At 52.8% G+C, this 14482-nt stretch overlaps 1 protein-coding gene across 3 annotated transcripts in view; it reads left to right on the top strand.

Moving 5' to 3' along the window:
• The first annotated feature begins 950 nt into the window (after positions 1-950).
• TMEM135 (transmembrane protein 135) overlaps positions 951-14482 on the top strand; it is a 190664-nt gene continuing 177132 nt past the window's right edge. The window contains exon 1 of one of the 3 annotated variants that reach the window (XM_068145853.1): positions 951-1195. In XM_068145853.1, coding sequence (XP_068001954.1) covers positions 1055-1195 — 141 coding nt within the window. In that variant the 5' untranslated portion in view covers positions 951-1054. Of the gene's footprint in view, positions 1196-1577; positions 2453-13705; positions 13774-14482 lie in introns of those variants that run through there. The other 2 variants (XM_068145875.1, XM_068145864.1) reach the window with 2 other exon arrangements.

Raw genomic sequence — 14482 nt, 5'->3', positions numbered from 1 at the left:
GGATGTAAGAGGGAGGAATTTTCTTGCTGTGGATCTGTTCCAAGTCTGTATTTGCCTGCAGGTTAGTTTGCTGATCTACCTATTTGTCTCGGCTCTATCTCCCACGAGGTCTTGAAATAACTTCTGACTTCACCACTGCACAAAAGGTAGAGCCTGTATTTGAGTGTTCACAGACTGTTATTTAACAAAGACCTAAGTAAAACCCCCTGGTCCTGACACTCCCGGCTCATTTGGACCCAACACAATCAACGTTTGAAGCTGGAACGGGATGCCAGTTTCTGTAACTGAACTATAACCGTGTCATCAGGCACTGCCTTCATCACATCCCACCCGTGCTTCTTTCCAAATCACAATCAACCTCTTTTAAGCTTCTCCTCATAGCGCAGTTTCTCTCATTTCCTCAATGCCTTTAGCTGCCTTTCTCCAGCGCAGCTCCACCAGGAGCTGCGGAGCTCAAACCGCACTGGGAATGTGTGCATCAAAGCTCCGAGCACCGACATGACGCTGCTCATGTCACGTCTCCCTGCTGCTGTCCAAGGCTATCCCACCAGCTCCGTGCTTGGCAGCCGCTCAGCCTGACGGAGGGCGTTCCAGGAGGTTCCTCTCGCTGGACAAGGACACCGGCCCCGGCCCAGAGGCGGGAGACAGGTGGCGGCCGGCTCCAAGGAAGGCCAAGAGACGCGGCTGGGAGCGCAGCGCTGCCCGAGCAGCGGGGTGTCAGGGGAGGACACGGGGTACGACATGGGCGGGATGCGGGGGGAACACGGAGGGGACGCGGGGGACACCCGCGGAGAGCCGGGAAGCGCCGCTCCAACCAAAACCCCACGTGCGGCGCGCGTCCAGCTCGCGCCATCCCGCCCCCGATGCTCCCCGCCCCCCGGCGGCCGCGGATTGGCTGCGGGCCTCACGCGAGCCGCGCGGAGGGAGGAGGTGGGGGGGAAGAGGAGCGGTTGCCCGCGAGTAACCCCGCCGCCGCCAGTGCCCCGCGCGACCTTTCTCCTGCATCGGCGGTGACGCGGCGGCCGCGCGCGCCCGGGCTCCGCGCGCGGCAAAGATGGCGGCGCTGAGCAAGTCCATCCCCCACGGCTGCTATGAGATCGGGCACACCTGGCACCCCCGCTGCTCCATGGCCGTCCTGCACATCACGCAGGGGGCGCTCTCCGAGTCCCTCCGCATCTACGGCACCCTCTACCTGGTGGGTGAGCGGGGGCTGGAGGGGATCCCGGCCTAAGCGGGGGCAGAAGGGTAGTGTTTGGCCTGGGGAGGGGTCAAGGGATGACAGCAGTGTCAGGCCTGGGGGGGGGGCGTGGGTGGGAAAGGGCACGAGGGGAGCGTGTGGTCTGGGGCGGGAGGCAAGGGCAGGAGGGTAGTGTTTGGCCTGGGGATGACAGCAGTGTCAGGCCTGAGGGGGGGCGTGGGTGGGAAAGGGCAGAGGGGGGCGTGTGGTCTGGGGCAGGAGGCAAGGGCAGGAGGGTAGTGTTTGGCCTGGGGAAGGGGCAAGGGCATGAGGAGAGTGACTGCCTGGGGAGGGACAAGGGCGTGAGGGGTATGGGGACATGGGGAGGGGCTGGCCTCCACGGTGAAGGGCATGAGGGACTGGGGATCTGACCTTTGGTAGGGCAGGAGAGGAAGAGCTGAGTTGGAGTGGGCAAGGGCTTGAGGGGTATGGGGAGAGCGGGATGGCTTAGGGAAGGGACCCAAGGGCTGTCAGAGATGGGGGAGTCTGGTTTCATATTCAGATGGAAGGCCTTGAGGGATATTAGGGTGGGGGGAGCCTGACCTAGGGTGTAAGAGTGACTGTATAAGCGACATGGAAGGGAAGCCTGGCCTGGACTGAGGAGGAGAGGCATGAGGAAAGTTTAGAAGGGATATCAGAGTGTGGGGAATCTGGCCTGTGGTGGGGAGGAAGGATATGAGGGATATTTTGGGAGGACATAAGGGATACCATAGCAGAATGAGTCTGATCTACTGTGGGGGAGAGGGCATGAGGCATATCAAGGGAGGGAGGCTGGCTCTGGTGTGGAGGAAAAGGGTAGGTTGGGAGAGGAGAGGCAGGGGAGGTGTCAAGGGGCAGCCTGACCCTGGGTGAGGGGCCAGAAGAGCAAAAAGGATGTTTAGAGGGGGAGTCTGGTGTTGGGGAGGAGAGAGGTGGTGATGGGAGCAGTTGGACTTGAGGGCAGGTGGATATGCAGTGAACAGTCTGGTGCTTGGGGTAGGAGGCTGGGCCTAGGAAGGGAGAGGAAGGGTGATGGGGTCTGGTGGCATAACGTGCTGTGAGAGGGGTGAAGCTGTTGGGTTGCAAGGGCATGGGTGCAACCTGAACATTGTATTTTTGTCATTTCCCAGTACCTGTGATACCTGAATAAAAAACTTACTGTTTGCCTGTGAGACTAGCATTGTGTCTTTGGCAAGGGTGCTGCACCTGTGCGTTGCTGCTGGTGGAGACACCTTGGTAAGCAGTGCCTTAGGACCAAGGAGGTTCTGTGCTATGATTATGCAAGGCTCAGGAAATCCATTAAGGCTAAAGGAGTCTTAAATATTCAGAGAGTATCCTACACGTGAGGTGTCTTGGTTTGAGCATGCAGTCAGGCTTGGTCATAGCCCCTCAGCACCTGGCTTGTTTCCAGCAGATTACAGTGCAGGTAGAGATGCTGGGATCTGCTTCCATCTGTCTGTGTGAACATATCATGAAAGCTGACCTGAGCTGGAATTGCTGCAGGTGAGCCCTTCCTTCTGTCCTCACCTCTGTGTTCCTCCTGTGGTGGTGCTTGGAGGATTGCTGGCTGTAAGCTAAGAAAGAAAACAAGTCACTGAGTCTGTGCCTCCAGCCCTGTACCACTGCTGGTACGGCAGAATGGTCAGGCAGGGAAGGAGCAGGGCTGCAGCAGTCCTGGCATGATTGGTTTAAGCTCCTACTGAAGTGTTCCTTGAGTGCAAATTGTGATGACATCTAATTACATGATTAAAAAAAGTTAATAACTGGTAGCAAGGTGGACCTGAGGAGTTGCCCTGTCTGACAGGGACTATTTTCACTCTGAGCTGACACAAACAGAAGTGGCAGCTGTTTGTTTGGGCATGGAGTGAGCTGAAACTGGAAACTCACAGAGCATTCCCTCCCCTGCCCCTTCCCCCTCCCTGGTAACTCCTTATTTAGATCTGTTTTCTGATACAGTTTGCTGTGTGGGAGCATGAATGCTTCTAGCAACAGAGAATGGGCTGAGAGTGAGCCATGAGAGGTGTAGTGGTGATCTGTTAGGTCTGCCTAAAGATAAAGCAGCTTAAACAGCTCTGTAATTACAGTTTGCCAGCAGCCAGGCTTGGTAAGGAGATTGCTGCTGCTAGCTCTGCCAGGGTTCAGTCCCTTGTGCAGTCGTGTATTGAGGGGAAGCTGCTTTGAGAAGTCTGCAGAAGAGAAGGCTCCCAGGTGACCTCATTGTGGCCTTCCAGTATCTGAAGGGGGCTACAGGAAGGCTGGGGAGGACTGCTCAGGATCTCAGGGAGTGATAGGACTAGGGGGAATGGAATGAAGCTGGAGGTGGGGAGATTCAGGCTGGAGGTGAGGAGGAGGTTCTTCACCATGAGAGTGGTGAAGCCCTGGAATGGGTTGTCCAGGGAGGTGGTCGAGGCCCCATCCCTGGGGGTGTTTAAGCCCAGGCTGGCTGAGGCTGTGGCCAGGCTGACCTAGTGTGGGGTGTCCCTGCCCATGGCAGGGGGGTTGGAACTAGATGATCCTTGTGGTCCCTTCCAACCCTGACTGATGCTGTGATGCTATGCTATGCTATGAAAATCAGACCCCAAAATCCAAGGTGCTTTCACAATCCCATTGTGGCCCTGTGAGCAGTCATACCTTGTCACAGATCCAAGGCAGGGTGGGAACCTTCTCAACCAACATCATTGCTGTACTGCAAAACTTCTGTGTCAGTTTTACATGACCTTCTTTACAGTCTTTAATTTTCTTAGCTTTTGACAGTGTTGGCTTGTCAGAGTAATCCAAAGCTGAGCTTGCTCCCAGACACATAACTACTGCTGGGTTTGTGTGGTTTTGGACCTTATCTCTCCTTGAGCAGATTATATTCATTCACTGACTCAGAAGAGGTTACTATCCTGCTTTTAACTAGGGTTGTTTGTAGCTGCCTTAATGAACTGAATTGATCTGTGACAAGCACCAGAGGCAGCAAAAGTGAAGAGCGAAAGGCTGCTGTGGGGACTGCAGGGGAGAAAGCAGAAGCTTTGCACTTCAAGTAGCTTGGCAGGGGAAGAACAGTCCTGGGTTAAGAGAGTTATCACCAATGTCATCCTTTGCTGGATTTAAAGCTGTCCTTATAAGTCTTGCATTTATAAATGAAATATCACAGCTGGACCATATAAATATTCAGCCCTTTTCTGTATTCTGAAATCCACCCAGGAGGACAAACTGAAGCTGCTTCATCTTTCTACTTATGTCAGTGCAGCTTCACAGTGGTTTTGGTACTACTTAGTACCAGTCCTTTCTGCAGCTCAGCAACAAGAAATTGCACTTTGTTTTGCCATGTCAAACCCATAAAATAGTTTCTTCTTGCTTGTTCCTTCTGTTGCTACTAGCTAATAACTGAGACAAGTGAAAGAGTTTCCTTTAACAAGAGCTTGTATGGAAATCAATGAGAATGAATAGATGTCTGGAGCACAGCCTGTGAGGAGAGGCTGAGGGAGCTGGGGTTGCTTAGCCTGGAGAAGAGGAGGCTCAGGGGAGACCTTCTTGCTCTCTACAACTGCCTGAAGAGAGGTTGTAGCCAGGTGGGGGTTGGTCTCTTCTCCCAGGCAACCAGCACCCGAACAAGAAGACACAGTCTCAAGCTGTGCCAGGGGAGGTTTAGGCTGGATGTTAGGAAGAAGTTCTTCCCTGAGAGATTGGCCATTGGGATGTGCTGCCCAGGGAGGTGGTGGAGTCCCCATCACTGGAGGTGTTTAGGAAGAGACTGGATGAGGCACTTGGTGCCAAGGTTTAGTTGATTAGCTGGTGTTGGGTGATAGGTTGGACTTGATGATCTCAAAGGTCTTTTCCAACCTGGTTAATTCCATTCCGTTCCGTTCCATTCCATTCCATTCCATTCCATTCCATTCCATTCCATTCCATTCCATTCCATTCCATTCCAGAATTGCTAGAGGTCTTTCTGGAGGGAGGATGTCTAGAGACAGTTATAATCCAGAGTCCAAGCTCCTAATACCTGCAGCCACATCCCTTACAAGTTTTGTTGCTCTTGTGTAAGTGAGAGGCTGATGGAGTAGAACGAAGTGGTGCTGGTAGTGGATGAGTAAAATACTGGCTTTCACTAAATGGTTGCAAGGAGTATTTGCTTTAACTTAGTGTTCTACTGCTCTTTTTTTCCTTCTAGTTGTAAACAATACAATTTCAGAAGCCATACTTGCAGTCTCTTTATTTTTGCTGCAACGCAAACTGATTGCTTTAGCAGAAGTAAATTTTGTGTCCAGATTGAATTGTCCCTGCTCATATGAAGTGGCTGGCAGGAATGCCTCTCTTGTACCTAGGATGACTTGATTTTCACAACCCAAGTGTCCTCATGTGTAAGTCTTCAGAGGCTCTCTTTCTTGAAAAGCCACCCCCCCCCCCCCAGTTTAAAACCTGCCTGAAATGCCCCCAAACATCCCTTATAAATACACCTTATCAAAGCTGCCTGCCTTGCCATCTTAAGAAAGCTTTTCTGCAGAGGTCCTTCATCAGAGTTTGTTGGACTTTGTTCTGTCTGTACCTCTGCTGTAGATTAGTTGAGGCTAAGGGAATTGTGCAGGTGTTCTTTTGTACTTCCAAAACTGAAGAATTTGGAGTTCTAGAAGTTCACAGCAGTGGGGAGAAGAGAATGATTTCCCAGGGAAATTGTGTAGAGGTGAAGAAGGGGATCTGAGAAGCTGGAATATGTGATTTCAATTGTCTCAACTTCTGTTTCCTGGGATTTCTGGTGGTGTCACCTGGGAAGTCTGCCATTCATCACATGCAAAGTCCTCTGCTTCCTGAGGGCTGGTAGGGTTTAGGCACTTGTTTGGTGGTGCATGTTTTGCAGTAGATGAATATGCTCAGTCATTAGTATGAAGTTTTTGCAGTCTCTTGAGGTAATGTGATCTGGTGGGGGTAACATTTCCTTACAATCTAAATAGGTGACAAGGATGTTATCTAATGTTTTGCCAGTGGGATGAAGAGAGTCATCTGTGTCCTTCCCCTTTTCTCTCTTCTACTCTAATCATCTCTTTTCTTTACTTCAATTAAGCCAGGCTTTCTCCCTGCCTCTCTAGCCTGGCTTCTGTCCTCTTCTTCCCCTGCTCCTCGCCACCAGCATCTCTCCACCCCAGCGCTGTCTCCTTCCCACCTTACATCTGCTGCCCTTCACTCAGTGTGCCTGGGAACAGTTTGAGCACTGACCCCCTCAAGGTTCATACTGCTTGCTGTCAGGAGCCTGTAGCTGGACCTGCTTTGATGGTGGTGTGTGATTGCCTTGTATTGGGCTCTGTGTGGTGTCCTGTGTCTCTGTGCTGTGTTGTAAATGACATGCAGGTCAGTGTGTGCTTGCCTTTAGATTGTAGGGGAAGCTGGGGTAAGTATGACTAAAGTTAGCTTAAACATTACTCAAGTAAGAAGCTGGCTGTGGCATCTGCCTTCCAGGCTGCTAGCATTCTGCTTTGCTCTTGTGGCTTTTGCAGCAGACCAGGAAATGCTGAGAGGGATGCTGAGAGGTTTGAAAGAGTCAGTTCATGCATTCAGGTGGACTGAAGAATTTATGCTCAAGGATACAAGAAGTAAGCTGCAGCCTGCATCACGGTACTGGTGGAAGTGAGGGAAAGCCTCAGCCTTGCCTAACTAAGCAAAGATTTTTGGTGTAGAATCATAGAATCAATAAGGTTGGAAAAGCCCTCAAAGATCAAGTCCAACCTGTCACCCAAGTCCTCATGACCACTAGACCATGTCACTAAATGCCACATCCAATCCCCTCCTGCACACCTCCAGGGATGGTGACTCCACCACCTCCCTGGGCAGCACATTCCAGTGGCTAACAACTCTCTCTGTGAAGAGCTTTCTCCTCACCTCAAGCCTATACTTCCCCTGGTGCAGCTTGATACTGTGTCCCCTTGTTCTGGTGCTGGATGCCTGGGAGAAGAGACCAACTCTCTCCTGGCTACAACCACCCTGGGAACCAGCAAAAATCACTCAAGGGATGGCTTCTCAAGCAGGCATCAATCTGCTGTCTTGAGCTGGTACAGCTGTATAGTACAGTGCAGGAATTGTAGGCTGGAAGGAGAATCACTGACAATTTTCCTCAGTCAGATGTTTTGAGAGGAATAAAACATGGCCTTCCACTGGTTTAAGTGCAAGCAGAGCAAGTGGTGAAGATAAGTAATGGTGGAATGAGAGAGATGGCAGGGCTGAGGGCAGTGTGGGTGTCACCCAGCGTACGTGAGGGCTCTCACTGCTTTTTTTAGCTAGCTGGGTGATAGGGGACATTTTTAAACAGCCAAGCCAAAACAACCCAACCCCCTGATGGTTGTCCTCATATAACATCTCTCTAGGGAGAGAGGAAGTCAAAGGCAGGAGGCACATGCTTCTCCTCAGACTACTGCAGGAACTGACTTAGGAAATGAAAAAAACCTAGAAGCAGCTTTTGTAATCCTGAAATCAGGGAGGGACCAGCTGACTGAGAGCACCAGGTCTGAGTGTTTGAGAGGCTGACTGAGAGCACCAGGTCTGAGTGTTTGAGAGGCTGACTGAGGGCACCAGGTCTGAGTGTTTGAGAGGCTGACTGAGAGCACCAGGTCTGAGTGTGTGAGAGGCTGACTGAGAGCACCAGGTCTGAGTGTTTGAGAGGCTGACTGGAGAGCACCAGGTCTGAGTGTTTGAGAGGCTGACTGAGAGCACCAGGTCTGAGTGTTTGAGAGGCTGACTGGAGAGCACCAGGTCTGAGTGTTTGAGAGGCTGACTGAGAGCACCAGGTCTGAGTGTTTGAGAGGCTGACTGAGAGCACCAGGTCTGAGTGTTTGAGAGGCTGACTGAGAGCACCAGGTCTGAGTGTTTGAGAGGCTGACTGGAGAGCACCAGGTCTGAGTGTTTGAGAGGCTGACTGAGAGCATCAGGTCTGAGTGTTTGAGAGGCTGACTGAGAGCACCAGGTCTGGGTGTTTGAGAGGCTGACTGAGAGCACCAGGTCTGAGTGTTTGAGAGGCTGAGTGAGAGCACCAGGTCTGAGTGTTTGAGAGGCTGACTGAGAGCACCAGGTCTGAGTGTTTGAGAGGCTGAGTGGAGAGCACCAGGTCTGAGTGTTTGAGAGGCTGAGTGGAGAGCACCAGGTCTGAGTGTTTGAGAGGCTGACTGAGAGCACCAGGTCTGAGTGTTTGAGAGGCTGACTGAGAGCACCAGGTCTGAGTGTTTGAGAGGCTCATGGAGAGCACCAGGTCTGAGTGTTTGAGAGGCTGACTGAGAGCACCAGGTCTGAGTGTTTGAGAGGCTGACTGAGAGCACCAGGTCTGAGTGTTTGAGAGGCTGACTGAGAGCACCAGGTCTGAGTGTTTGAGAGGCTGACTGAGAGCACCAGGTCTGAGTGTTTGAGAGGCTGAGTGAGAGCACCAGGTCTGAGTGTTTGAGAGGCTGAGTGAGAGCACCAGGTCTGAGTGTTTGAGAGGCTGACTGAGAGCACCAGGTCTGAGTGTTTGAGAGGCTGAGTGGAGAGCACCAGGTCTGAGTGTTTGAGAGGCTGACTGAGAGCACCAGGTCTGAGTGGTTGAGAGGCTAACTGAGAGCACCAGGTCTGAGTGTTTGAGAGGCTGACTGAGAGCACCAGGTCTGAGTGGTTGAGAGGCTGAGTGGAGAGCACCAGGTCTGAGTGTTTGAGAGGCTGACTGAGAGCACCAGGTCTGAGTGGTTGAGAGGCTGACTGAGGGCACCAGGTCTGAGTGTTTGAGAGGCTGAGTGGAGAGCACCAGGTCTGAGTGTTTGAGAGGCTGACTGGAGAGCACCAGGTCTGAGTGTCTGAGAGGCTGACTGAGAGCACCAGGTCTGAGTGTTTGAGAGGCTGACTGGAGAGCACCAGGTCTGAGTGTTTGAGAGGCTGAGTGGAGAGCACCAGGTCTGAGTGTTTGAGAGGCTGACTGAGAGCACCAGGTCTGAGTGTTTGAGAGGCTGAGTGGAGAGCACCAGGTCTGAGTGTTTGAGAGGCTGAGTGGAGAGCACCAGGTCTGAGTGTTTGAGAGGCTGACTGAGGGCACCAGGTCTGAGTGTTTGAGAGGCTGACTGGAGAGCACCAGGTCTGGGTGTTTGAGAGGCTGACTGGAGAGCACCAGGTCTGAGTGTGTGAGAGGCTGACTGAGAGCACCAGGTCTGAGTGTTTGAGAGGCTGACTGAGGGCACCAGGTCTGAGTGTTTGAGAGGCTGACTGAGAGCACCAGGTCTGAGTGTTTGAGAGGCTGACTGAGAGCACCAGGTCTGAGTGTTTGAGAGGCTGAGTGGAGAGCACCAGGTCTGAGTGTCTGAGAGGCTGACTGAGAGCACCAGGTCTGAGTGTCTGAGAGGCTGACTGAGAGCACCAGGTCTGAGAGGCTGAGTGAGAGCACCAGGTCTGAGTGTTTGAGAGGCTGACTGAGAGCACCAGGTCTGAGTGTTTGAGAGGCTGAGTGAGAGCACCAGGTCTGAGTGTTTGAGAGGCTGACTGAGAGCACCAGGTCTGAGTGTTTGAGAGGCTGAGTGAGAGCACCAGGTCTGGGTGTTTGAGAGGGTGACTGAGGGCACCAGGTCTGAGTGTTTGAGAGGCTGACTGAGAGCACCAGGTCTGGGTGTTTGAGAGGCTGACTGAGAGCACCAGGTCTGAGTGTTTGAGAGGCTGACTGAGAGCACCAGGTCTGAGTGTTTGAGAGGCTGACTGAGAGCACCAGGTCTGAGTGTTTGAGAGGCTGACTGGAGAGCACCAGGTCTGAGTGTTTGAGAGGCTGACTGAGAGCACCAGGTCTGAGTGTTTGAGAGGCTGACTGAGAGCACCAGGTCTGAGTGTTTGAGAGGCTGACTGAGAGCACCAGGTCTGAGTGTTTGAGAGGCTGAGTGAGAGCACCAGGTCTGAGTGTTTGAGAGGCTGACTGGAGAGCACCAGGTCTGAGTGTTTGAGAGGCTGACTGGAGAGCACCAGGTCTGAGTGTTTGAGAGGCTGACTGAGAGCACCAGGTCTGAGTGTTTGAGAGGCTGACTGAGAGCACCAGGTCTGAGTGTTTGAGAGGCTGACTGAGAGCACCAGGTCTGAGTGTTTGAGAGGCTGACTGGAGAGCACCAGGTCTGAGTGTTTGAGAGGCTGACTGAGAGCACCAGGTCTGAGTGTTTGAGAGGCTGAGTGAGAGCACCAGGTCTGAGTGTTTGAAAGGCTGACTGAGAGCACCAGGTCTGAGTGTTTGAGAGGCTGACTGGAGAGCACCAGGTCTGAGTTTTTGAGAGGCTGAGTGAGAGCACCAGGTCTGAGTGTTTGAGAGGCTGACTGAGAGCACCAGGTCTGAGTGTTTGAGAGGCTGACTGAGAGCACCAGGTCTGAGTGTTTGAGAGGCTGACTGAGGGCACCAGGTCTGAGTGTTTGAGAGGCTGACTGAGAGCACCAGGTCTGAGTGTTTGAGAGGCTGACTGAGAGCACCAGGTCTGAGTGTTTGAGAGGCTGACTGAGAGCACCAGGTCTGAGTGTTTGAGAGGCTGAGTGGAGAGCACCAGGTCTGAGTGTCTGAGAGGCTGACTGAGAGCACCAGGTCTGAGTGTCTGAGAGGCTGAGTGAGAGCACCAGGTCTGAGTGGTTGAGAGGCTGAGTGAGAGCACCAGGTCTGAGTGGTTGAGAGGCTGACTGAGAGCACCAGGTCTGAGTGTTTGAGAGGCTAACTGAGAGCACCAGGTCTGAGTGTTTGAGAGGCTGACTGGAGAGCACCAGGTCTGAGTGTTTGAGAGGCTGACTGAGAGCACCAGGTCTGAGTGTTTGAGAGGCTGAGTGAGAGCACCAGGTCTGGGTGTTTGAGAGGCTGACTGGAGAGCACCAGGTCTGAGTGTGTGAGAGGCTGACTGAGAGCACCAGGTCTGAGTGTTTGAGAGGCTGACTGAGAGCACCGGGTCTGAGTGTTTGAGAGGCTGACTGAGAGCACCAGGTCTGAGTGTTTGAGAGGCTGACTGAGAGCACCAGGTCTGAGTGTTTGAGAGGCTGAGTGAGAGCACCAGGTCTGAGTGTTTGAGAGGCTGACTGAGAGCACCAGGTCTGAGTGTTTGAGAGGCTGACTGGAGAGCACCAGGTCTGAGTGTTTGAGAGGCTGACTGAGAGCACCTGGTCTGAGTGTTTGAGAGGCTGAGTGAGAGCACCAGGTCTGAGTGTTTGAGAGGCTGACTGAGAGCACCAGGTCTGAGTGTTTGAGAGGCTGACTGGAGAGCACCAGGTCTGAGTTTTTGAGAGGCTGAGTGAGAGCACCAGGTCTGAGTGTTTGAGAGGCTGACTGAGAGCACCAGGTCTGAGTGTTTGAGAGGCTGACTGGAGAGCACCAGGTCTGAGTGTTTGAGAGGCTGACTGAGAGCACCAGGTCTCAGTCTTTGAGAGGCTGAGTGGAGAGCACCAGGTCTGAGTGTTTGAGAGGCTGACTGAGAGCACCAGGTCTGAGTGTTTGAGAGGCTGACTGAGAGCACCAGGTCTGAGTGTTTGAGAGGCTGACTGGAGAGCACCAGGTCTGAGTGTTTGAGAGGCTGACTGGAGAGCACCAGGTCTGAGTGTCTGAGAGGCTGAGTGAGAGCACCAGGTCTGAGTGTGTGAGAGGCTGACTGAGAGCACCAGGTCTGAGTGTTTGAGAGGCTGACTGAGAGCACCAGGTCTGAGTGTCTGAGAGGCTGAGTGAGAGCACCAGGTCTGGGTGTTTGAGAGGGTGACTGAGGGCACCAGGTCTGAGTGTTTGAGAGGCTGAGTGAGAGCACCAGGTCTGAGTGTTTGAGAGGCTGACTGAGAGCACCAGGTCTGAGTGTTTGAGAGGCTGAGTGAGAGCACCAGGTCTGAGTGTTTGAGAGGCTGACTGAGAGCACCAGGTCTGAGTGTTTGAGAGGCTGACTGGAGAGCACCAGGTCTGAGTGTTTGAGAGGCTGACTGAGAGCACCAGGTCTGAGTGTTTGAGAGGCTGACTGGAGAGCACCAGGTCTGAGTGTCTGAGAGGCTGACTGAGAGCACCAGGTCTGAGTGTTTGAGAGGCTGACTGAGAGCACCAGGTCTGAGTGTTTGAGAGGCTAACTGAGAGCACCAGGTCTGAGTGTTTGAGAGGCTGAGTGAGAGCACCAGGTCTGAGTGTTTGAGAGGCTGACTGGAGAGCACCAGGTCTGAGTGTTTGAGAGGCTGACTGAGAGCACCAGGTCTGAGTGTTTGAGAGGCTGACTGGAGAGCACCAGGTCTGAGTGTTTGAGAGGCTGACTGGAGAGCACCAGGTCTGAGTGTTTGAGAGGCTGAGTGAGAGCACCAGGTCTGAGTGTTTGAGAGGCTGACTGAGGGCACCAGGTCTGAGTGTGTGAGAGGCTGACTGAGAGCACCAGGTCTGAGTGTTTGAGAGGCTGACTGAGAGCACCAGGTCTGAGTGTTTGAGAGGCTGACTGAGGGCACCAGGTCTGAGTGTGTGAGAGGCTGACTGAGAGCACCAGGTCTGAGTGTTTGAGAGGCTGACTGAGAGCACCAGGTCTGAGTGTTTGAGAGGCTGACTGAGAGCACCAGGTCTGAGTGTTTGAGAGGCTAACTGAGAGCACCAGGTCTGAGTGTTTGAGAGGCTGACTGGAGAGCACCAGGTCTGAGTGTTTGAGAGGCTGAGTGGAGAGCACCAGGTCTGAGTGTTTGAGAGGCTGACTGGAGAGCACCAGGTCTGAGTGTTTGAGAGGCTGACTGAGAGCACCAGGTCTGAGTGTTTGAGAGGCTGAGTGGAGAGCACCAGGTCTGAGTGTTTGAGAGGCTGACTGAGAGCACCAGGTCTGAGTGTTTGAGAGGCTGACTGGAGAGCACCAGGTCTGAGTGTTTGAGAGGCTGACTGGAGAGCACCAGGTCTGAGTGTTTGAGAGGCTGAGTGGAGAGCACCAGGTCTGAGTGTTTGAGAGGCTGACTGAGAGCACCAGGTCTGAGTGTTTGAGAGGCTGAGTGAGAGCACCAGGTCTGAGTGTTTGAGAGGCTGAGTGGAGAGCACCAGGTCTGAGTGTTTGAGAGGCTGACTGGAGAGCACCAGGTCTGAGTGTTTGAGAGGCTGACTGAGAGCACCAGGTCTGAGTGTTTGAGAGGCTGACTGAGGGCACCAGGTCTGAGTGTTTGAGAGGCTGACTGGAGAGCACCAGGTCTGAGTGTTTGAGAGGCTGACTGGAGAGCACCAGGTCTGAGTGTTTGAGAGGCTGACTGAGGGCACCAGGTCTGAGTGTTTGAGAGGCTGAGTGGAGAGCACCAGGTCTGAGTGTGTGAGAGGCTGACTGAGAGCACCAGGTCTGAGTGTTTGAGAGGCTGACTGAGAGCACCAGGTCTGAGTGTTTGAGAGGCTGACTGAGAGCATCAGGTCTGAGTGTTTGAGAGGCTGACTGAGAGCACCAGGTCTGAGTGTTTGAGAGGCTGACTGAGAGCACCAGGTCTGAATGACACAACTCCATGATTTGAACAAATGTCTTGTCAAACCCAAGTGTGTCCTGAGAACATTGTGATTCCTGCTCTAGGTCTGATTGAACTCTGCCTTCCTGTCGATATGGCAAGATGTCTGAGCAGTTGTGTTGGTTTTTTCCCCTTTCTCTGTTGTAAGTAAAATTAGTTGTGGTGTGCTTGATTTCGGTGGCATGTTGTGTAGGAAGGAGAGAGGGGGCAGAGCTATTTTTCAGTTTCCATCAGTCAGTGCTGTTTATGTTGGCCAGTTTCACTAAAACCTGATGAAGGGGCAGTGCTCTTCAAGATGTACAGCTTGTGCAGAGTTAGCAAAAGGTGGTTGGTGGAGGAGCAGGGAAAGTGCTGTACACATGACAGCAGAGTTGGTGCAAGCCTGTGGTTTCTTAGCCTGCTCTCTGACCTGCCAGGCTGTTTACATTGGTCAGCCAATTAGCACGTTCATTAAATCATACCACCCTTTGTGAGGGAGGCCTCCTGTGGAAGCTGTAGTTCAGGGACACAGGTGGGGTCTGGGGAAGCTGGAGGTGAGGCTGGGGTTATTGAGGTTGGGTGATGACTCCTGGCAGGCGTTGCATGACACATTGTTAACATAAGCAAGCCTGACTGGTGCCGCTGATCGTGGGAAAGATTGTTTGGGAGGGAGTCTCATGTTCCTTTTCTGCAGGAGCACACTGATGTCCTAGAAAGGCTTGCTGTTACTCTTAGCTACTAGACTGTGCAGCTGTGCTTTGAGGATGGTGTTGGGAATGAAAGTGTTCTTAACGTGGTGAAGGGAAATGAATTCTGATTTCCTAGTTCTGTAGCCCTTACCATTTGATTATGAAGACAGAAGCAAGGAAAAAA

The sequence above is a fragment of the Melanerpes formicivorus genome, unplaced genomic scaffold (genome assembly GCF_026170545.1).
Source record: "Melanerpes formicivorus ecotype bairdi unplaced genomic scaffold, bMelFor1.0.p_v2 SCAF_1, whole genome shotgun sequence".
NCBI classification, from domain to species: domain Eukaryota; kingdom Metazoa; phylum Chordata; class Aves; order Piciformes; family Picidae; genus Melanerpes; species Melanerpes formicivorus.
This window is presented reverse-complemented; position numbering and strand designations above follow the sequence as displayed.